The sequence below is a fragment of the Mustela nigripes genome, chromosome 12 (assembly GCF_022355385.1).
Source record: "Mustela nigripes isolate SB6536 chromosome 12, MUSNIG.SB6536, whole genome shotgun sequence".
NCBI classification, from domain to species: Eukaryota; Metazoa; Chordata; class Mammalia; order Carnivora; family Mustelidae; genus Mustela; species Mustela nigripes.
Genome location: NC_081568.1, coordinates 41381064 through 41403148, shown reverse-complemented (window position 1 = coordinate 41403148; position 22085 = coordinate 41381064). Strand labels below are relative to the sequence as shown.

Here is a 22085-nt window from a genome sequence, read left to right as displayed (position 1 = left end):
TGGGGTCTGGTGAGGCCTGCGTGAAGGCTCCCCAGTTCCACTGAAGCCTATGCCCTTTTTAACTCTTCACAGCCCAGTCTCACCAAGATGCACGTGGTTATGGGGGCAGGTGAGGGTGAGCACTGAGCATGGTCTCCTACATGATCTTGGCTTTTGCAGGGCTGAACCCCTATCCTGGCATCCTGGTGAACAGCAAGTTCTATAAACTGGTGAAGGATGGATACCAAATGGCCCAGCCTGCGTTCGCCCCAAAGAACATGTAAGTGAAGGCCCCCAGGGAGGAAAGAGGACATCTCAGACTTTGACTGAAGGGGATGGAAGTGTGTGTATGAGCCCGGTCTCCCTGCCCAGTGTTCCAGGGTCAGGCTTTATCTCCCTCACAGTAGCCTAAACCAACCCCTTTTCCAAGTGAGTTCAGGGTTTCCACTGGTTTCCTAGGTAGCCTAGAGGATGTGCTCCGAGGTTTCTTAACTGGGACTGATCCTAACTCAGATGATAGATTTTTAAGTCACACTCTCTTATTACGACCTCGGGGAAAGCTCCTGTCATTTCTTCTGTCCTGGCAATCTGTGGTGCCGACCAGCCTGCCACCACAGCCCCTCCACCAACTCACTGCAGCCGGCCCATCACGAGCCACCTCCCTACCGTCACCTTTGCACAGGCCAGTGGGCCATGAATTCACCCACTGCACCTCTCCCCTGCCACTCTCGGCACAGCCACTCCCCATGCCCCACACTCACTGCTCGCAGGCTCGCCAGATCCATGGCCCCTGCAGCCCACGTGCCCTATTCACCTCTTGCTACAGCTGGCCACTCACTCATCTCTCAGTCCGCCTGGCAAACCTACCTGTAGGCAGCGAAAGTGCCCCTTCTTAGTTCTAGGAGTTGGGGAAAGAGAACATCTCTGAGCTTTTTCTCCTTTCAGCTGTCAAATGGGCAAGATGGAAATACCTTCCAAGGGCTACTGGGGAGATTAAATAAGACAATGCATGTCAAGGACTTAGCACAGTTCTTGCGTCAGGCTTGCTTCTCACTAGGCTTCAGGACCCAGACCCACAGGCAGCTTCTGTTCTGTCTCAGATACAGCATCATGCAGGCCTGCTGGGCCCTGGAGCCCACCCGCAGACCCACCTTCCAGCAGATCTGCTCCCTCCTCCAGGAGCAGGCCCCAGCGGACAGGAGAGCACCCGTGAGTTGGGCCAGCCTCAGGGTGGGTGGCTGGCTCCAGCAGGCCAGGCTGGGCCTAAGCCAGGACTGACCTCTCCTGGGCTCTCGCACCCTCAGGACTACACCAATCTGCCCAGCAGCAGCAGCAGCAGCGGCAGCAGCAGTGGCGGCAGTGGCAGTGGCAGTGGTGGCGGCAGCAGTAGTGAGCCAGAGAGCTCCAGTGAGAACCTGGCCTGCTGTGAGCAGGGTGATATCGCCCAGCCCCTGCTGCAACCCAACAACTACCAGTTCTGTTGAGGGGATGGCCAGGAAGCACTGCTTTCCCCTTCCTCCAAGCTTCAACTCCACCGTGGATGGGGCACCGCGAGGAGAACATACAGACTCTGCCCTTGGTCATTTCACTCAACAGCCCGGCCCAGCTCTGAAACTCAGGAATGTGAGATCCACAGGAGTGTGGGGAGGACCCCACTTCCAGGGCCTGGGCCATCACTGCCAGTCAGGGGCTAGGGCTGAGCCCCCCGCCCACTGTTCTCAATGCTATGGCCTTGTGTTCGCTATGCCAACTGGGAGAACTCCCAGCTCACTCTCTTAACCTTGTTCCCACTTACAGGAACCCCTTTTCCTACTCCCCACTATCTCACTGGAAATGGACCCGTGTTGTACCTCCCAACGTTGAAAAGCCCAGGCACCTCAGAGCCGTGGCATGGCTCCTTTCTAAGAAGGAACTATACCTCTTAGTCCCCACCTTCTGGTCCCTATAGCCCCACCCACCCCGAATCTGGTCGCTACAATGAGCCAGGTGGCAGCTAAAGTTCGGGGTTCTGCCCAGTCCCCCGTCACTCTGAGTTGGAAGGCAGGGGGCCCGTGTGGCTGGCCACACCAAGCAAGCAGCATGCATGCCACCAAGCTGACTCCCTGTAACTAACAGTTGCCCTGCGGGATGTCTCAGTCATTAAACTAACAGCATTAACACAGCTGGCCTCCAGTTCTCTGTGCCACTCGGGGCCTGCGGATTCCCTGGGACCTCTTCCATCTTCCTTCATGTTGAGTGACCAACTCAACACCTGGGGTGCCACCACGCTGTACCCCATACAATGAGCATGGAATTGACTCTTGCTTCACCAAAACAGATAATTTAATAAATTTTATTCTTGGCAGGGGAAGAAGGAGGGAAAAAAGCCACCTACTCCACTCCTCTCAATAAATTAAATAACAACACGGCCAATTCCCGTGCCCTAAGCAAACCTCAGGCACTTGAGCCAGTCCCGCTGTTTCCTTATGGCCCAGTCTGCTTCCCCTTCACAGAAGGGAGTTTTTCCTACTGCTGCCAGGTTATGTCATGCCAACGGGCCACATCCCCTCTGTGGTGAGGGTCCAGGGCCCAGAAAGGATGTAGGCTGCAGCAGCAGTGGCCAGGGAAAGGAGGAAGGGGATCCTCTTCCTCAAAGCTCAGGGCAGAGAAGACAGTCCTGGAAATAAGCTGTGGCTGTTTCTCCCCTCCTCAGCTTCCCCCCAATTTGGGTGCAGGAAGAGGAGGAGGGAAATGCATCCCTCCTCTGGGAAAATCAAGAGCCCAAAGGGACCCCTAGAGCTAATGAGGCCCTCAAGGCCCCAAGTCAAAGGCAACAGGCTAAGGAAGTCGTGCGGCTGCAGGGGCTGGAAAGAGCGTTCCCCAGGGGTGGGAAGAGATACCTCTGCAGCCTTCCCCCTCCCCTGTGCTGGATTCCACCTTCGCCTACCCCAGGACCTCCACCCTGACCTGCAGGAGGCCCCAGGGAAGCCACCAGCTACCAGCATTCCTTCAGCCTCCTTTCCCCTCTGTTGAACATACTAAGTCCCCAAGTAAGGAGTGTTCTGGTGCTTCTCCTGACCCCGGGCCCCACCGTGCTCAGGAAATGGAAGCTCTTTGGCCAGTCCCAGCATCAGAGGCCTCCCCAAAGGTGAACGCGCCGGCCGGTCCCCTGGATGGATCTGCCTCGGGCAAGGGCCTCACTATGGCTTGATGGTACAGTCCCTGTGCAAGAGCCTGGCTCAGACCGTCACTGCAGCCACCTCCTCTTCCTCACCCTCCTCCTCTGCCTCTGTCTTAATCTGAGCTACCCCGAGGCGGTAGAGGGTGTCTCGGATAACCACCTCGCCAGGTTGGCAACTCTGTACAATGTCATGGATCTGCCGGTTGACAATCTCACGGCTGGTGAGGAAGTCCATGAGGCGGTTGTAGAGGTAATAGTGGGTGGCATTGTCAAAGGCAATGGGCCGCTGGCGGACACTGTTTGGTTTGCTGTCTGCGATGGAGGCCAGGATGGTTGTGTAGGGCGCCAACTCAGGGCACAGGGCTGAAGAGTGGTGTCCAGTACTGGGGTCACCAGGACTGGGCTGTGTGTCTACATGGACGATGTGACGTGTGGCAGTCTTGGTGACTGGGTGCTGGACAGAGTGCTCAGCCTCCATCATGTCCACTGTGTAATGCTGGTCCAAGAGTTCTGGGCAGGATACGCTCTGGAGGAGAGAGAAGAAACCAATCTGACATGAGGGATGACTAAGGTAGAAGCTGTGGAGTGGGTGACAGCAAAGGAGGGGCTGTCAGCACCATTTACACCCTCACGTCACCAAATATGCTCACACCTCCTGGGGCAAGTCCCCTTCCTCTGTGTTTCCCTCTCCTCATGAAGACAGGGACAGTCACAGGGACCACCTTTCAGAACAGATGCTCGATTACCTGAGCTGCTACTGCTTACTGCCGTATCTAGTCGACTCTGGCTGGGGCTACAAGGAGTGGGCAGCGGGGCTCTTGCTGAGGCTGTTGCCTTTCGGCAGTGCCAGGCACAAGCTCGCACAGCCAGTGAGTCCCAGGGAATAAGGAAAAGGCTGAGTGGTAACAATAATGTCCCCTTCTTTCTGTTGCCAGTCCTAACATCTCTTCCCAGAAAAGGGCACGTGGGTCTAGGAAGAATCACTGTCTCGTACAAAGCACCAAAATACACAGTACAAGGGCTCTGCCACTTATCTGCTGTGTGACACTGGCTAAGTCCATCTCCCCTCTCTGGACCATTACCTTTTACTAAATGGAGAGAGTTAGATACGGTGGTGTTTTCTAAGTCTCTGTGCCTCTAGGTCACAACTGGTATGCCATGTAGTACAATCATGGGCAGACCCAAGACCTGACTGGTCCAGACCTTTAGTACACCAATGTATATGAGGTCTCCCAAAGGCAGCAATTTCACAGGCTTATCTGGAAGGCAACCGCAAAATACCTGTTTGGGACACCCTAGGCACTCCTAAGTGACATGCTAGGGCCTCACACACACAGGGTTTGGTGAGTAAAAATCTGTGGAGGAAATGCTGGCTCAGAGCATCAAGACAAAATATTACTGGAGACAAAGGATGCTGGAAACGGCTCCCAGAAGACCTTCCCAAACAACCAGGAGGTGAGACACGGTCTGAGGGATTTATTCCAGCTCTTCAGAAGGGACTCACCACAGGTGGCTCTGTGGGGCTAGAGAAACAGCCCTGGTTCCTCCCCCACATCTGGTTGGTCAGCTCTGGGTAGCAGAGGTCAGCACACAGGGCCACTGGTGTGGCCATGTCTACCACATAGACAGGTGGCCAATGACGAGAAGAGACCAGCAGATCCACATGGTCGCGGGCACTCTCGCCCCGCACAAGATACTTGGAGCCACAGATCACCTGAGCAGGAAGAAGAAAGTCACAGCAAAGGGTGAAGCAGCACACAGAGTTGAGTCTTCTTCCCACGAAAATGAAAAATCAGGTTTCATGACTAACACCACAGCCATCCTTCCAGAGCCCATCACGTTCTGCTTCCCATTTCTGTCCCCAAATGAAGTCGCCAGCTCATCCGTGACTTCCTGAGAGAACATGGCTGGGAGTCTTTGACTGAGGCTGAGAGGCCCCCATGAGCATCTACTCCAAACCCCACCCTCCACACTGCCATACCAAGCACCATCTAGTCCAGGGGCTCCAATTCCCAGCCCCACAGCACTGGTAGCTACAGCTGGTTAGAGATGGAGGTTCCTGGGCCCCACCCCAAACCCAAGGCACTAGACTCTGGGGGTGGGGCATTCTGAACAGCTCTATTTTGGGCAGCTCCCCACCAGACCTAGATATACTGTGCAGATGGGAACCTCATGGGAACCTCAACGTAGACTAGTAAATACCTGCACTGACAGTGCTCCCAGGCGCCACTTTGTGGCTGGAGAGGCAGAGCTCGTGTATAGTGGGAAATCCTGCATCAGCCGCCTCCTCCCTACCTTCACCCCCACCAGCCGTAGCTATCACCTCCTAGTAAGACTGCTTGCTCATCACAGCCTGGAGGCTCTGTAACTCTCACAGCCCTTATGGTCAAGTGCTTCTCACAAAAGGGTCCCCAGTCATATGAACACAGTCCTCTGAACAGGCTCTGTTCTGCTAGGGCAAAGGCATCCAGTCTGTCCCTCAAACGCAGCTTTGGTTGAAGAAGTTGAGAACTGGATTCTCTTTTGACAGCCAGTCGACCCGCCCACTCTCACACCTGAGAGAACTGAAGTTTCTGCTAGCAATCCCTCCCCCAGTTAGTACCCGTTCAGGGGGTTATCAACCCCAGTATCTTCCTGGGCCTGCTTTGTCATCTAGTGCTCAGTCTTCCCAGTGCTATCCCAGTGCCTACCCTGTCCACGCTCCACGCGAAGGTGAAGGTGCTCTCCTTAAACCAAAATCAGAACTACATGCTCCCCAATTCCCACTCAGAACTGTCCAGTAGGCCACTCAGCATTCTCAGAGGGAAACCTAGACCACTACTGTGGCCTACAAAGCTCTACATGGTCTGCTCTCTGGTCCTCTGGAAGGTCCCAACCTTCCTCCTCTGGGCTCACCAGGCTTCCCCACTCAGGACTTAGTGGTCAGTCTTCTCTCTGCTGGAACATTCTTTCCAAAACTCATCACTGGGCTCAGCCTTCCCTAGCTACCCCAGACAGCAGGTCCCTCTCAGTCGCTTTCTATCTCAGGGCTTTGTCTAGTTCCTTTAGAGCTTGCTCCCTAAGCCATGATGACTCTATCTCCCCCTTAACATGAGGTCAACTAGAGAAGAATGAATCTTCACTGCTCACCTCTGTACCCTCAACAGCTGACGCAGGGCCAGGATGTGAAAGGGTGCTTAATATTCATTGGTGATGACACAGGTTCCCTTCCTAGTCCAAAGGGTGGCACCTGACCCATAAGAAGCTATCCCACAGGCTGCCCAGTGACCTAAGTGCCGGATCCCACAGAATGAGCTGGATCAACCACATTCTCTGTGTGGGCAATCTGACATGGACAAATTCAGCCCAAGCTCCTCCTTACTACCCCCTTACCTGATGGGGGCACACCTTGTAGATTTTACCCCCTGTGAGATGAGATGGGGGCTGTCTAGTTCTGGTTCCATTCTGTACAGATTCATAGAGGGCCAACAAGGAGAAGCAGAGCTGTTCCTGAAGCAGGACAAGATTAAATACAAAGCAGTAAATGGTAAGGGACCAGGCCTAGTGTGCAGCACCAAACGCTCACTTCAACACCCAAAGCAAAAGAAGAAACTGTCAAGGCCAGTGTGTGCCTTGGCGCCTCACTAGCTTAACGTCCTCTAGGTACAGATGGCGATTTTGAGGACCTGAGAGGACCAGGTAGGTCCCAGGGAGAGGCAGCCAGAGCTATCAAGGTGCTATCTTGAGCCTAGCGGATCTTCCTACTTCTCACAGGGAAGCGGATGCTTCAAAGAGAAGCTAATATTTGAGTCTAAACTTGAAGAAAGCATGAAATTTCAGCAGGACTTTAGTATGAAGTGAATAATGTATGGATAACACTCCCCCCACCCCCGATAGAACGATGCTCATTCTCTAAGTGCCTGGAGAGGAGATAAACCACGCACTGCAAAGTGCCTTCCTTACAACATCGTCAGGTCAGTAGTTTGGTTATTTCCAATTTGTGAACCAGGAAAATGAGGCTGAGATGAAAGGTAGCTTAGAAAGGTCATGCCCAGTCAGTGTGGGAGCCAGGACATGACCCCCGAGTCTGGACCAATGACCTTTGCCAGAGGAACTGACTGGAGGGGAAGGACTCGCATAGCTATGGTGACCTGGCTGTGAACGATCTACCATGCCCCTGACTGCTAGCACCCTGTGTCCAAAACAGGTACTTGTCACAGGTGGCTCCTCTCCTCACCCAGAAAGCAGGCAACCAGCCTGCTCCCTAAGTCCCTCTCTGCCCTGCCGCCCCCACCACTCACCTTGGAGTCTTCTGTCCCAAAGGGGATGCCACACTGCGTCAACAGGTGCCGCAGCTCCTCCTCACCGTAGGAGCCAATGTCCTCAAGCTTGCAGGCGCCCTCGTGAAGCAGCCTCACCAGGGTACTGCCATGGCCTGCAAGAGACGACCTTACTGAAGGGAGGGCACTGCCACCAGACAGTACAACACGGGGAGCCTGTTATGTGTGAGGATGAGGACCCGGGGATGAGGCCCAAGTCCAGGAAGTGGCGCAAGCAGGCTCTACCCTGAGCACTGCCCTACATGCTGAGGGTGGTGGACCAAGGCAGATCTTCTAACTTCTGCAGATATACGAAGTCTCTCAGAACTGGCTTTCTGCCCCCTGAATGTCTAGGGAGAGATCCAGCAGAGTGCCCTTGCAAAGGACCTCAAAATGGATAAGCTTTTACTCTTTTGAGGTTTTTCAGAACCAAGCTCTCAGAGGCTTGCCACAAGGGCAGCAACATGATGAGAAGGAGGTCTCATTCCAAAAACACTCTCTTTACACTGTATTCCTGAACCTGCACAAGCAACGGTGAGCTAGGTGGGAGTCTTAACAAAAACCAATTTCTGGGCCTTGAAACAGCAAGTATGAGACGGGCCCTCAGCATCTAATGTTAGGAAGCACTGTGTGAGAACCAATGGATCACAACATATTAAATATTTATAAAGTCAGCTCAGTGGGTCGATATCTCACCTCTCCATGAGCCTATCCCCACCCCGCTCTGCCACTGGTACTGTCTAGCCATGGAAATGTTCCCGAGTCTGGACTGGGCTGTCTCCTGATCCAAGTCAGCCACCAGGTGCTCTTACCAGGTACTGGCTGCACATCCAGGTTTTTGTCCTTCTCAGTGTTGACGACCACAGCTCCTCTCATGAGTGGTGGGAAGAAGGGGGCAATAACAGAAGCATCAAACTTGGTGATAGGGATGCTGGCAGGGAAGGCCACCTGCTCAATCACCTCGGTCTCCATCGTGGCCCAAAAGTCCTCCACGTTTACCTCACTAGGGCCCAAGAACTCAGGCCAGGTGAACTAAAAGGTCAGGATAAAAAAAGATCAAACTGTAGGCACCACCAACTACTAGCAACACAAGAGCTCCCCTTCTTGATCCACTTGGGAACAACAAGGTGGGGGTTGGTGTCAGACAGCCATGCACTGTCAGGGCACCCGGCCCCAATGCTGACATCTTAGTACGTACCTACCTTTGGCCACATTCCCCTCCCCCATACCACAGCTGTCCCCAATACCTGAACAGCCCTTAGTCCCTTCTGCACCTGCCTTTGTTCAAGCTCTTTCCTTGAGCCTCCAGGAAAGGGGAGCTACTGTAGCCGAAATCTGTCACGTGTCGGGACACTGTCTGATTAACTACTGCACAAGTCTGGGGGGCTGTATGAGGTAAGACCACCGCAGTAAGGGGCAGAATAAGAATGGGAACGAAAGTCTAGTTCCAAAGCCCAAGTCGTGTGTCCCCACCAGTTTGTATGATGCCAGTGCATGCTATGAGTACACAGCACGAAACGCCCACCACACTTCACAGCTACTGAGCCCACTCTCTCCACAAAACAAAGGGACAAGGAATGCCAACTGAGTGTGATATGCTGTCTTTAGTCTAGAGGGTCCTCCTCTATATAGTCCCTGAGGGGAGAGGCCACCAAACTGTCTCCTCCTGAACAACTCGAGTTTCGTTCAGTAACTATTTCCTCTCACTGACCTCAGAACACCCTCTACCTGCTTCTCTGCCCATGCACCACACCACTCTGCACATGCACAAGGGAGAAAATGAATTAGACTCGATCTCTCAGAAGATATACCCAGTATCGTAGAAGAGGAGAAACAGGCACACCAAGAGTGAAGGGACTTCTACTCCATTCTGTGAGTAAGAGCCTTGATCAGACAAGGCAGATGTCAGGCAGAACTAGGAGATGTGAGCTTTTGCAGGGGGGTGGGCCTCTCTTCACTTCTGAAAACCAAATGGTCTCTGCAGCTAGATGTGTTTTTCAGTCAAGCATTAAGCACAGTGTAAGAACCCAGCATAGGTGGTAACGTGCTCAACGAGATTCTAGCTGGGTCACTGCTAACAATGCCATTAGGGGTGTCTGGGTGGCTCAGCTGGTTAAGCGCCTGCATTCAGCTCAGGTCATGATCCCAGAGTCTCGGGATCAAGTCCTGCACTGGGCTCTCTGCTCAGTGGGTAGTCTGCTTTTCCTTCTCTCTTTGCCTCCCTCTGCCTGCCACTCTGCCTGCCTGTGCTACCCCTCCCTTTGTCAAATAAAGAAATAAAATCTTAACAAAAACAAAAAACAAAAACCACCCCCATTACATTACCATCAGACAAGGATATCTGAATGAGTGTAGAAATAGCCTCTTGGTGAGATAACACACAAAAGCAAAATTATTATCGGTCATTTTATCTACAAAGAACATTTAGAAGACTCCAGAAAGCATTATACTTACTTTCATGTATCTTGTTATGCAACATCATCCTTTCAAATGGGGTATGTGATCAAAATGTATACTTTTTTTAAAATTGGGAAGAAAAGGAGATATATGTATTAAATCCCTCACAGGATCAGCTGGCCATGCCAAAATGCACCCAGGCTTTTCTCTCAAGGGCCCGCACCACCCCTGGTGGTGAACAGTTGAGCTGCAGGTCCAGTGCCTAAAGGGAGAGTTCATGTTCCAGTCCTCTCTGTCTCTGTGCTGGAGTTCAGGGTTGGAAAGCTCACCCCATTCCCCATGTTATTACTAGCATACCCATGGGGCACTCCATAGCTATGCACACAGACCACACTTCTCAGCATGACCATGGGACAGAGTTCAGCAATCTATGTGATTTTTTTTAAAAACACTGTGTACCAGGTCAAGAAAGATTCTTACTCTTCTCAGTTTACTAGGAGTTTTATCATAAATAGGTGTTGAATGATAATGAAACCCTCTTCTACAACTATTAAATAATTATACAGGTTTTCTTCTTCTAAACTATACAGGAGCAAATTACATTAGTATATTTTCAAGCACTCTTGCTTTCCTGGGTTAAGCCTGTCATTATGGGTTACTTCCTTCACTGTTATAGATGATTAGCTATTATCTTATTCAGCACTATGGCATCTACAGTCAAGAATACAATCAGCTCCAATTTGTTCTCTTATATTAAATGTCTGGCTTTATTTCCAAAGTTATCTGGCCTTATACAATGAGGTGAGGAAATTTATCTGCTTTTGCCAGTCTTTTATGATCAGGATCATGTATTTCTTGGCTGTTAGAATTAATGTCTGAGGCCATATGAATTTGGTATTATCTTCATGTGAACACTTTTTTAGTTAAGAACCAAGTCACAGATTAGGTGTCTCTTTTCCATAAAACCCACCCTTGGATCTCCAGCTCACTGGCTTTAAGTCCTGAAAGTGGCCCACATGCCCCCATGGAGAGTATGGCTGCCTGCAGCCTCTTGAACCTCGCAAGTCCTACCACTCCCTCCGCTACTCCTATGGCTCCAGCTTCACTGGCCTTCTTGTTGTTCCTCGACCATGCACAGTAAGCCCACTTCAGACTCTGTCTTGCTGCTCTCTCTGCCAATATTCCTCCCCTGAACGCTTTGTGGGCTTCAGATCTCCCCTCAAATGCCACCATATCAGGGAGGCCTCCCCCTATCCTCTAGATAGTCTCTGTCTCTCCACCACACTGTTCTCTCCTTACCTGCTTTACTCTTACTATGCTACTTTTAATTACTACATACTGCCTATACAATAGACATTAATATAACATATGCAATTATTAATAATGTTTATTTCCTATCTTCTTACACCAGAATTTGAGCCCCATGAACACAGAAACTTAATGGGTTTTTAACTGCCCTGTCTCAAGTGTCTAGAAAATGCACCTGGTTCACATTTAATGAATTCATTGGAAAGTAACAAATGCTTCTATTTCCATCCAGCCTTCCTTAGATGAAAAAGCCACTCATCTCCCCCAGGCAGGAATGGAGCCATCTGCTCCTGGAGCAGCTTGCAGGAACGTGGCTGCCGAAGTGTGAGGACAGTTCTAGAGGTGGCCAGGAGGCACTTACTTCCACACTCTTCAGTGCCAACACATTTTCTTCATTCCTCTGGGCCATTTCCACTTTGGGGGCCACACCACAGATGCCACAGATCATGTCATTGTAGTCTCGGACAGTGAGGCATTCGAAAGCCCAATAGCCATTGCACAGCAGCTCCTGCAGCTGGGTCAGCTCCTCTGAGGTCAGAGTCTTCTCTGCAAGGAGGGCAAGAGCTCTGAGAAGGTCACAAAAAAGACCCTGAGGCCACTGGGGATGAGCCAGTGGCCAGCAAGAATAGCAACTCTACAAGATTCCTGCCCAAAGGACACCCAAGAGTACTAGCCACCCTAAAGATCAAGTACCCTGGCCTTCAAAGGTGCAGATGGCAACCCCAAAGGGCAATTTCAAACAGAATTATTAAAACTGCCTTGCACTAGCACCCTACTAGGCACCAGACCAGCTTCAAATACATTATTTCATTTAATTCTCACGTCTTTATGAAACAGGAGATATACTCACCCTCATTTTAGAAACTGAGACATAGGATAACTGCTCAAATATCATGCTGCCACTAACTGGCAGATCCAAGACTCAAACACAGGCCTCTCTAACCCTAGAACTTTGCCCTACTCCTTCTGACCTCATAGCAGGCAAAGCTGCAAGTGAACTGAAGTCTACAAGGATAGGAAGGGGAAAGCATCAAAAGAAAGAAGGAAAGAAAAGAGAAAAATCATTTCTAATATTAAGGAGGGTGACCTCCACCTTCAGGTCTCAATGAGCCTCAGGTCTGGTAGCAGACCTCCAGAAGCTGTGTATTCAGAATGGGTACAATTAACATGCAGGGAAGCCAACTCTACCAATCATCAAAGGATCAACTTCTAAAGAGTCAGCTTAATCTTGTGCTGAGGGCCACCGGGTGGATGGAAAGACTCACACTCTTAGCATTTATAAAATTCAGAAAGAGCAATGTATCAGGAAGTCAAGAATGTCTCCTTTTCAAACTACCAGATTTTTCTCTCTTTGGACAAGCAGCGCTGAAAATTCCCAGGAAACTCAGGACTAGTATGGGAAAGGGAAGAAGCCAAGCTGTACCTGTCTGCTCCTGCACCGACTTCAGAACAGCGCTGATGGACACTCTGGGGTCCTCTCCCAGCTTGATCTGGTTCCGGACTGCAAAAAGCAAGTCCAGGCTCACTAGTAGCTTGTTTCCCACATTAAAGAGACCTGCAAAGTTAAAAAGAGGCAACAGATAAACTCTATAAAACATCCACAATGGAAAAAAATTAGAAACAAACTAAATATCCAGCAATAGGGGAATAATTAAATTAATAATGGTACACCTAAAATGGAAAATTATGCCTCATTAAAAAAAGAATAACATAGACTTAAATGCTCTGGCATGGAGCTGTCCATAATACAATGTTAAATGAAAAAAGCAAGCAGTGAAATCCATACAGAAATTTTTTAATTAAAAAAACAAAAACAAAAGCCTCCATACCACCCAGCTCAGCCCTCATGACCACTGGACCCCACTTTCCTCTACTTTTCAACAACTGCACCATGGGTAAAGGCCAGGAACACCTTCTAGCCCGAGGATGTAACAATAGCTATCAATATCCCTCTAGCTAAATCCGGGTATAGAGGACTCAGAAGGATTTAAATGCAGTCAATTTAAGACAAATAGAAGTGATTTTATATTTGCAGGAAGTATAATGCACAAATTTGCACAAAATCAAGCTCTGGAATATGTGTTTCCATAAAGGAAGAGTACAGAGGAATGGGCAAGACCTTTCTGAGCATAATACCATATGCTGAAACCATAACGGAAAAGATCTAATATGATTACATAAAAATTAAAAGAAAAACAAAAGACAGACAACCTCCCCCTGGCAAAAAAAAAAAAAAAAAATCCTTTGTGTCCAGAAAAAAAAAAAGAATGACAAGCAAATTAAGAGACTACTGAGAAACTGCATAAGAACTTGGTCAATATTCCAGTGAAGAATGGAAATGTTCACAAAATTCACAGAAGAGATTAAAAGACAAAACAAACAAACAAACAAACAATACAATCCTCCTAGTAATCAGAGAAATGCAACAAATTAAGAAATGATACATTAGTTTTTACCTACCAAATTGGCAAGCTTTAAAATATTGTAATAATGATCTACAAAAAGTTCCTTAAGTTGGTAAGTTTAGCATGGTCACTGGATAAAAATTCAATGGACTAAGTTTTGTCTACCCAAATGTGTTTCTACACTAACACTGAAGTTAGAAATTGAACCACATCGTTTACCATTGAAAAAACTGAAATAACTTAGGTATAAATCTAACAATATGTGCAGGATCTATATGCTGAAAACTACAAAACACTGATAAGAAAATAAACTCTAATAAAATAGAAAGATGGACAGATTTAGGGATTAGAAGACTCAGTATTTCCAAGCATGTCAAGCTTTCACAAATTGGTCTATAGATTCAACATATTCCCTATTAAAATTGTAACAGGATTCTGCAAATACTAAGAAGCTGATTTTTAAATTTATATGGAAATGGAAAGAACTAAAATAGCCAATACAATTCAGGAAAACAATTCAGGAAGAACAAGGCTGAAGGACTCACACTAACTGATTCTAAGACTATATCCAGACTATAGTAACAAGACCAGTGTGGTACTGGCAAAAGAATGGACGACATAAACCAATGGGACAGCACAGACCACAGAAATAAGACACACACATATGATCAACTGTTTTTCAACAAAGGAACCAAAGCAAGTCAATGGAAGAAAAGACTACCTTCAAATAAATGGTGGTACAAGTGGATGTCCATATGCAGAAGAAGAAAAGAAAGAACTCAATCTGGGCCTCCCACTCTATGTAACAATACAAAATGAACCACAGATCTAAATGTAAGTCATAAAATCTTAAAACAACTAGGAAAAAAATACAAAATACTGATGATCTTCACCGAGGGAGACAGACCTTACAGAGACTATCAAAAGCATAATCCCTAAAAGAAACAACGGATGAAGTAGTCTTTGTCGTGACTAAGAACTGCTCTGTGGAAGATTCCACTGAAAGAATGAAGTCAAGCCACAGACCATAAGAAAACATTTAAATCACTTATCTGACAAAAGACTTGCGGATCCAGAATATATAAAGAATTCTCAAAAAACAAAAACAAAAACAAACCCCCCCCTCACATAATTCTCAAAATTCAATAGTTCAACAGGCCAAATATGAAACAGATTCTTCACCAGAGATGACACATGGCTAGCAAATAAACCCATGAAATGATACTCAATATCATCGAGGAAATACAAATCAGAAGCACAATGAGGTACCACTTCATAAAACCATCAGAATGGCTACGAAAAAGAAGAACCAAAAAAATAGTACCAAGTGCTCACAAATGGAGCAAATCAAAACTCTCACTCACTGCTGGAAGTAATAGTGGGATGGGACAAACATTCAGATAAACAGTTTGACAACTTTTAAAAAATTAAACATATACTTAGCATATAGCCCAACAATTTGACTCCTAGGTATTCACCCAAGAGAAATGAAAGTTTGTGTTCACACAAAAGCCTTTATGTGAATGTTCATAGCAGCTCTATTCCTAAGTGTCAAAATCTGGTAACAAGGGGCACCTGGGTGTCTCAGTGGGCTAAAGCCTCTGCCTTCGGCTCAGGTCATGATCCAGGGTCCTGGGATCGAGCCCCGCAACGGGCTCTGTGCTCAGCAGGGAACCTGCTTCCTCCTCTCTCTCTGCCTGCCTCTCTCTGCCTACTTGTATCTCTGTCAAATAAATAAATAATATCTTTAAAAAAAAAAATCTGGTAACAACACATAAGCCCTTCAACAAGTGAACAGACATGTAAACTGTGGTACTCCACGCAATGGAAACTACTCAATGTGAAGAAGGAACAAACTACTAATACATGCAACAGTATGGATTTTTTTTTTTTTTAAGAGAGAGAGAGAGAGAGAGAGCATGTGAGTGGGAGGAGGTGCAGGGAGAGAGGCAGAATGCCAAGCGGACTCCACGATGAACAAAGAGCCTGACGCCAGGCTTAATCCCAGGAACTCGATATCAAGACCCGAGCTGAAACCAAGAACTGTATGCTCAACTGACTGAGCCACCCAGGTGTCAACATGGATGACTTTCAAAGGCATGACGTTTAATGAATGAAGCCAGACTCACTTAAAATGCTGCATATACTGTGTATCAACTCTACTTAAATTTTAAAAAATTTGTAATTTAAAAAAAAATTTTTAAATGCTACATACTGTGGTAAGTGACATATTGGAAAGATGGAGTAAAGAGAAATGAAGAACATCATCAGATGGTGGCTAGAGGCTAGAGGTGTAGGGTGGGTTTGAGTACAAGGCACACTACAGGAGAAAGACTGTGGGCAATGGAACTGTTCTATTGGCTGTAGTGGCAGTCACACATCTTGGTGCATTTTCAGAACTCATGTAAAATGTCAAACAACAAGGTAAATTTTGCTGTATGTAAATTTAAAAGGGAAAGTAAAACTTAAAAAATATATATATGTGTATATATATACATACATACATATATATACACACGTGTATGTGTGTATATATATATATGTGTATATATATGTGTGTGTGTGTATATATATATATATATATATATATATATATATAAAAACCTAGGTACTACTGGCCCAGACCGACTACAGGGATATAGCATTCTCATTAACTGCTGGCTAGAGCAAAAAGTACAACAGATTCAACTGGGCAACACAAGACAAGACATTAAGAGCATAAATTCAAAACAAGGCACCATAAGGTTCTAAAGATAAAGAGAATAACAAACACTCCTTAATCTTCAGCACTCAATTCTACATGTGAAGTTCAAGATCCAAATTCTAACACTGTTGGCACATGGTGAATGCTCCGTGGTGTCTGACGCTGATGAATGTAAAGGGGGAATGGGTGAACACGCAGCAATTCCATGTGTAGCACTCGCCCAAAGGAAATAATGAAAGCTTGTACACCGTAAGTTAATTATAAAGAGATTCTAAAATGGAGTCCCACGCACCCCTTAAAAATGGTCACATGTTTCTCCACTTGCTGGCAAGGGAAGATGCCATGAGACACTACTAAACTTAAAAAAGAATATTCCAGGGGCACCTGGGTGGCTCAGATGGTTAAGTGTCTGCCTTCAGCTCAGGTCATGTTCCCCAGGGCCTGGGATCGAGCCCCATGTCAGGCTCCCAGCTCAGCAGAAGTCTGTTTCTCCCTCTCCCTCTGACTCTTCCCCTGCTTGTGCTCTCTCTCTCCCTCAAATGAATAAATAAAATCTTAAAAAACAAACAAAACCAAATACTCTAATAACACCCAGCACAATCCCACTTTTGTTGAAAGAAAAACTATATACCCCTCACTCTCCTACTTCCTTATATTCTGTGAAGATGAAGACCACACCTGAAAGATTCAAGAGCGTAATATGAAGTGTTTGTCTCATGGCAGCACGATTACTACTGATTTTAGTTTCTTCTTTATACTTGTCAGCATGTTCCATTTTTTCCACAAATAGGATCTATTCTTTACGAATGAACTTTGTTTCAAGAGTCCCAACACTTGAGAGAGAACATCGTCTTCTGGGGCTGAGATATCCAGGAGGAAAAACTGCCTCTCTTTGAAGCTCCATCTGAGAGAAGGTCCAGTGCTCAAAGGCACAGAGGTCTGACCCACAGAAGCTGCTCCGAAGCCTGCTTTGGGGGTGTCTGCGGGAAGAAGAATGACACCCACCTGTATAGATGTCCATGAAACTGTGCAGGGCCAGACAATGAGGATTCAGACACATCTTCACCTGTGCAGTCACCACCTGCAGCCGGCTGGCTGTCAGCAGCCAGCACTCCTGGGGCCCAGCCAGGGAGCTAGTACCAAAACATCACCAACAGAAAAAAAAAAAAAAGAAAAAGAAGGGAAATCAACTTAATGCAGTTCCAAGGCTCAGTGATCAATGGCAAAATTCTCAAGACTAATGAAACAGGCAGATGAAGGTGCTAGGGCTTGTGTCCCAGGGTTTTCTAGGAGGGTGTTCCCATTCTGTTGGAATGAGTTAATGTAACTCTGAATTTATTACCCAATTTAACCAATCCCCTTGAACTTCCAAATCCAAGCATTATGCTGGCCAGTCCAGATGTAAACAGAATCCTACCTTAGTGGCCATACTTTCAGACATTTTTCAATAGAAATAATATACAATTACTAATTATTTTACTTTAGCAATTCAAAAGCAAAGGAAACCTAAGAGAAGCAGAGAATAACACCTTCAAAGGCCGTAACTTTATAGTCTGAAGAAAGAGGCAATACGGGCCGAGAAAGACAGGGCAGCTGGGGACAGGGCAAATCTGAAAGGGGTGCTTACTTTTGTCCCCCTTTGAATAATGGGCTGCTACAGAGTAGGCACTGCGTGGACGGAGACTCATAATAATTCGACCAAGAGGTTTGCTCGATGGTGACTGTCTCTTCACTCACGTTGGACAGAATGAGTCGAGAGCTGTTGAGCTCGTGAATCAGGGCGAAGACCTCGGCCAGCTCTGACTCGTTCTCAGGAATCTGCAGGACTTTGCGCAGCAGCTGCAGCGTGGACTGGCGCTGGATCTCCCTCTGGGCCAGGCTCAGCGGCTCTGTGGCACTCAGCACATCTGGGAGAGGTGAGCTGACCTCCTGGGAAGAAAGCGGACTGAAGGATCAGCCAGCACCCAGGGTACCACAAGCCTTAGGCTAAAACATGGGAGAGGCTGCAAGTGACAGAGGCATGGGCCCAGCCATGGTGGAGAGGGGAAACCTTGGCTTTGAACCAGCTCAATTAGTAACTCGCTGTGTGACTCAGGGGAGCTGCTTTCTCTCTCTGGTGTTAGATTCTCTCTCAGTGAAATGAGAGGATGATACACACTGCTTGGTAATAGTTGTAAGAGTCAGCTTCCATTCACCATAGATGGGGTTTGGAGAATAACACACCCAGGTCTCAATTCTGGACATGCCATGAAACACCTATAGATGTGTGAACCAAAGCAATTTACTTATCCTTCTGAGCCCAGTTTCCTTACCTATGAAATGAAGGATGAAATACTAGCAATATTCTAGAATTGTTGAACAGAGTCAATAAAATATTCCAAGTAAAGCACTTAGAACAATACTGGAGATGCAATGAAAGCTCTATGAACGGTAGTTTTGATATGTAAACAACTATCCGTACCGTTTCAAATATTTCTCTTTAACACTTTTATCGTCTGTGTACAAGGGAACTATATTAGACACCAGTCAGAGGCTTTCAGAAACAAGGTTCTGAAACGCTCATTAAAAACAGGTCCTGGGATGCCTGGGTGGCTCAGTGGTTTAAAGCCTCTGCCTTCGGGTCAGGTCATGATCCCAGGGTGCTGGGATCGAGTCCCACATCGGGCTCCTTGCTCAGCTGGGGGCCTGCTTCTCTCTCTGCCTCTGCTTGCTTGTGCGCTCTCTCTCTCTCTGACATATAAATAAAATCTAAAAACAAAACAAAACAAAAAAACACCCCAGGTCCTTTTCAGTGGAGGTTCCTCCCTAATCCTTTGTACAAATGCAGCAGGAATCACTCCCTCCTGCATGTCCCCAGAGTCCATTCTTTACTGCAGAATTCACTAACTCCCAGTTGGTGAGATTATTCCCCCATCTTTTACAAGTGTAAGGCCCTTCCTTGCTTATTTACAGATTCTCAATACCAGCATAAGGGCACACAAAAATGCTAATTCATATTTTACATGCTGTTTTGCAGATATAACATGCTAAATAACAAGAAGGAACTTTTGAGTAACTCTGCACACATGCAGCAACTCCTGTCTAATTATTTGTAAGTTTGGCTACCTTTCTCCCACACTAGACTGTGAGCTCCTCAAGGGACGGACCATGTCCTATTTATCTTTGTATCTCCAAAGACCTGACCTATAGTAGGTATTCAAGGTATGCTTGCTGAAAGAATGAATGAATGGCTGCAGAGAGTTGACTGACACTAGGAGTTGCCTTGGGAGATAGTGTGTTCCCAGTCGTGCCTATGTTGAACCATGGACTGGAAGAGCTGGCAGGAATACTATATCCTTTTTTCCTGAACAACAGATGAAAGATGGAAGGGAATGAAGACCATTCCTGTCCAGAAATTGTTAGTCTTACTTATACCCACCAAGGACAAGCTGCACAGGAAACATATGGCCACCAGGGGGCCCCAAAGAGCACTACACACAAAGATCCCTGGGTCTCTGACTACTGTTTCAGTTTAGTATATTTGAAAGGTTTAGTATATTTTCAGTTTAGTATATTTTAGTATATAGTTGAAAGGTGACAGAATGTCAGAAAGTAAGTGTCCCATGGGTAGGCAGCTATTATTCAAAGAGAGAAGAATATAAATTTCAAAGAGCAAGATTTGAAATCAATTGGCTCCAAGTCCCTAGACCATTCCTGGAAAATTAGGTCAACTCATTATCCTAAATCTAGGGAGCAACATCCATTTCCATACTGCAAACCACATCAACAACTACAATCAAACAGGAGAAAGGAATGTTTGAGCCTCCACCGATACAGAACATAGACCTGCCCTAAGAGACTGTGGTGTCACTGGGAGCTAAGAAGGAATCAAGACAGAATGTCATCAACCCTAAGTGAAGAGCAGCACATTAAAGCACGGGCCTCAATGAGACCCTACGGCCTAAAAAACAAACTGCCTGGTTTAGCTTTAAAGATCTTCCACAATATGGCCCCAATGTGCCTTTCGTGCCTTATTTTCTGTACTCCTCCCTACATATCCTTCTCTTTCAGGTGATTGGAACACCCTCTTCTAGCTCCTTCCTCACTTCTGCCACTGCTTATCCTTGAGTATGGAATGCCTTCCCCTTCTATCCAAATCCTGCCCGCTTCCCAAAGTCAGCTTAGATCTGGAGTGGCCAGGCTCCATGTTGGATCCTGACCTATTCTGGATGCCATCCTCTTTTCTCCCAAGGCAGATCAAGAAGATCTGTCTTTTTTTTTTTTTTAAGATTTTATTTATTTGTCAGAGAGGGAGAGAGTGAGTGCGTGCACATGCAGGCAGAGTGGCAGGCAGAGGCGCAGAGAGAAGCAGGCTCCCCACCAAGCAAGGAGCCTGATGCAGAACTCGATCCCAGGACCCTGGGATCATGACCTGAGCTGAAGGCAATGGCTTAACTGACTGAGCCACCCAGGCATCCCAAGAAGATCTGTCTTCTGACCGTCATCTCCTGCCTCAGGTGCTAGATCTTTCTACTCACTTAAAGAAATTCAAAAAACCTCTAAAGATACCCATTTTTCCTGGTTCTAATAAATAAAAAACAAGCCCTAAGGAGCCAAGTGGAATGTGTTTTACTATCCAAACAACTTGGTCCAACTTCAGAGAGATTTGCCAAGACTGCTAGAAGTAAAGCTTTGTATTGAGCCAAAAGCTCTGCAAGGAACCTAAGAAGCAGTGATCTCATCTATGAAGTCTAGGGCTGGCATTCTCTACTTACCAAGACAATATTTACAGGTCTTCCACCAGGTCTCAGATCTAAAAGAATGTAACCCTTCCATCCCGCTCCTTCCAAATTCTCTTTAAAGCCTCTGTTCCCATTCACCTTGGTGAATAACCTCTTGGTCCACTGGGCTAGATGGTTCTCGGAGATTAAGGTACCTACCCAGCCTTCTTGACTTAACAATGAAGACAAGGAAGCCCAGAGAAAAGGCAGCTAGGTTCAGAACTTAACAACTGGTTACAGTTCTGGTGTTCTAACTACTATCATGTATTAAGAAATTTTATTTCTACTAAAACAGGTGCACTAACAGCTCACAAAAGGCGATGGTATGTGTTTAGGGAAGGAACTCACGAGAGCCTTGCTGGTTTTCTCAGTTCGGTCTTTGGCAAGGTTAAAACCACAACTGGGACAAATCCGCGGTTTATGCCTGTTGGTGTAGACGTAGTTACAAGAGGGATTCTTGCACTTTCCCCTGCCTCTTGAAGTAGCCAGGCCCAAATCCTAAAAAAGCAAGACCAATATTCAGTTCTACAAAAGTTACACTTGGGCAGAGTCAAACACCAGGATGACCAGCTATCAGTCAATCAGAGATGGGAGTGACAACTGCAAAAGTACATGTAGAATAACTTCCAAAGAGCCTTGAAATAAGATCCCCAGAGTCACATATTTGCTTACTGGGATAATACATGCAGTGTTAAAAACAAAAGGTGGGTGGGGAGGGAAAACCTTGGTAGGAAATGCCAACTGAAACAAAGCTGCTTTACCAGAGCACTTCTCAAATGCTCTGACATACCACTACTAAATGTAACTGGTATTTTAAGAAGGAAAATACAGCTTTCTCAAGCATATCTGTGAAAAACACATCTGAGGTTAAAAGGTCCAAAGACTGCTGAATGCTAGAGCTGGACTAGATTTTCACCTCTAATTACTCTCCAAGAAATATCCGAGACTCAGCTGGCCCGTACTCTTAAAGATATCACCTGGGACGGGCACCTGGGTGGCTCAGTGAGTTGGGGCCTCTGCCTTTGGCTCAGGTCATGATCTCAGGGTCCTGGGATCGAGCCCCACATTGGGCTC

At 46.9% G+C, this 22085-nt stretch overlaps 2 protein-coding genes across 3 annotated transcripts in view; one reads left to right on the top strand and one right to left on the bottom strand.

Moving 5' to 3' along the window:
* CSF1R (colony stimulating factor 1 receptor) overlaps nt 1–2140 on the top strand; it is a 29531-nt gene extending 27391 nt beyond the window's left edge. The window contains exons 19-21 of the mRNA XM_059417144.1: nt 160–259; nt 1080–1188; nt 1284–2140. Of these exons, the coding sequence (XP_059273127.1) occupies nt 160–259; nt 1080–1188; nt 1284–1463 (389 nt within the window). The 3' untranslated portion in view covers nt 1464–2140. The remainder of the gene's footprint in view (nt 1–159; nt 260–1079; nt 1189–1283) is intronic.
* A 157-nt stretch (nt 2141–2297) lies between these two features.
* HMGXB3 (HMG-box containing 3) overlaps nt 2298–22085 on the bottom strand; it is a 45668-nt gene continuing 25880 nt past the window's right edge. For both annotated transcript variants that reach the window (XM_059417142.1, XM_059417143.1), the window contains 10 exons: nt 21360–21509; nt 17879–18180; nt 17257–17384; nt 12566–12697; nt 11504–11688; nt 8250–8469; nt 7420–7553; nt 6512–6628; nt 4644–4853; nt 2298–3665 (listed from right to left, as the gene is read on the bottom strand). In XM_059417142.1, the coding sequence (XP_059273125.1) occupies nt 3198–3665; nt 4644–4853; nt 6512–6628; nt 7420–7553; nt 8250–8469; nt 11504–11688; nt 12566–12697; nt 17257–17384; nt 17879–18180; nt 21360–21509 (2046 nt within the window). In that variant the 3' untranslated portion in view covers nt 2298–3197. The remainder of the gene's footprint in view (nt 3666–4643; nt 4854–6511; nt 6629–7419; nt 7554–8249; nt 8470–11503; nt 11689–12565; nt 12698–17256; nt 17385–17878; nt 18181–21359; nt 21510–22085) is intronic.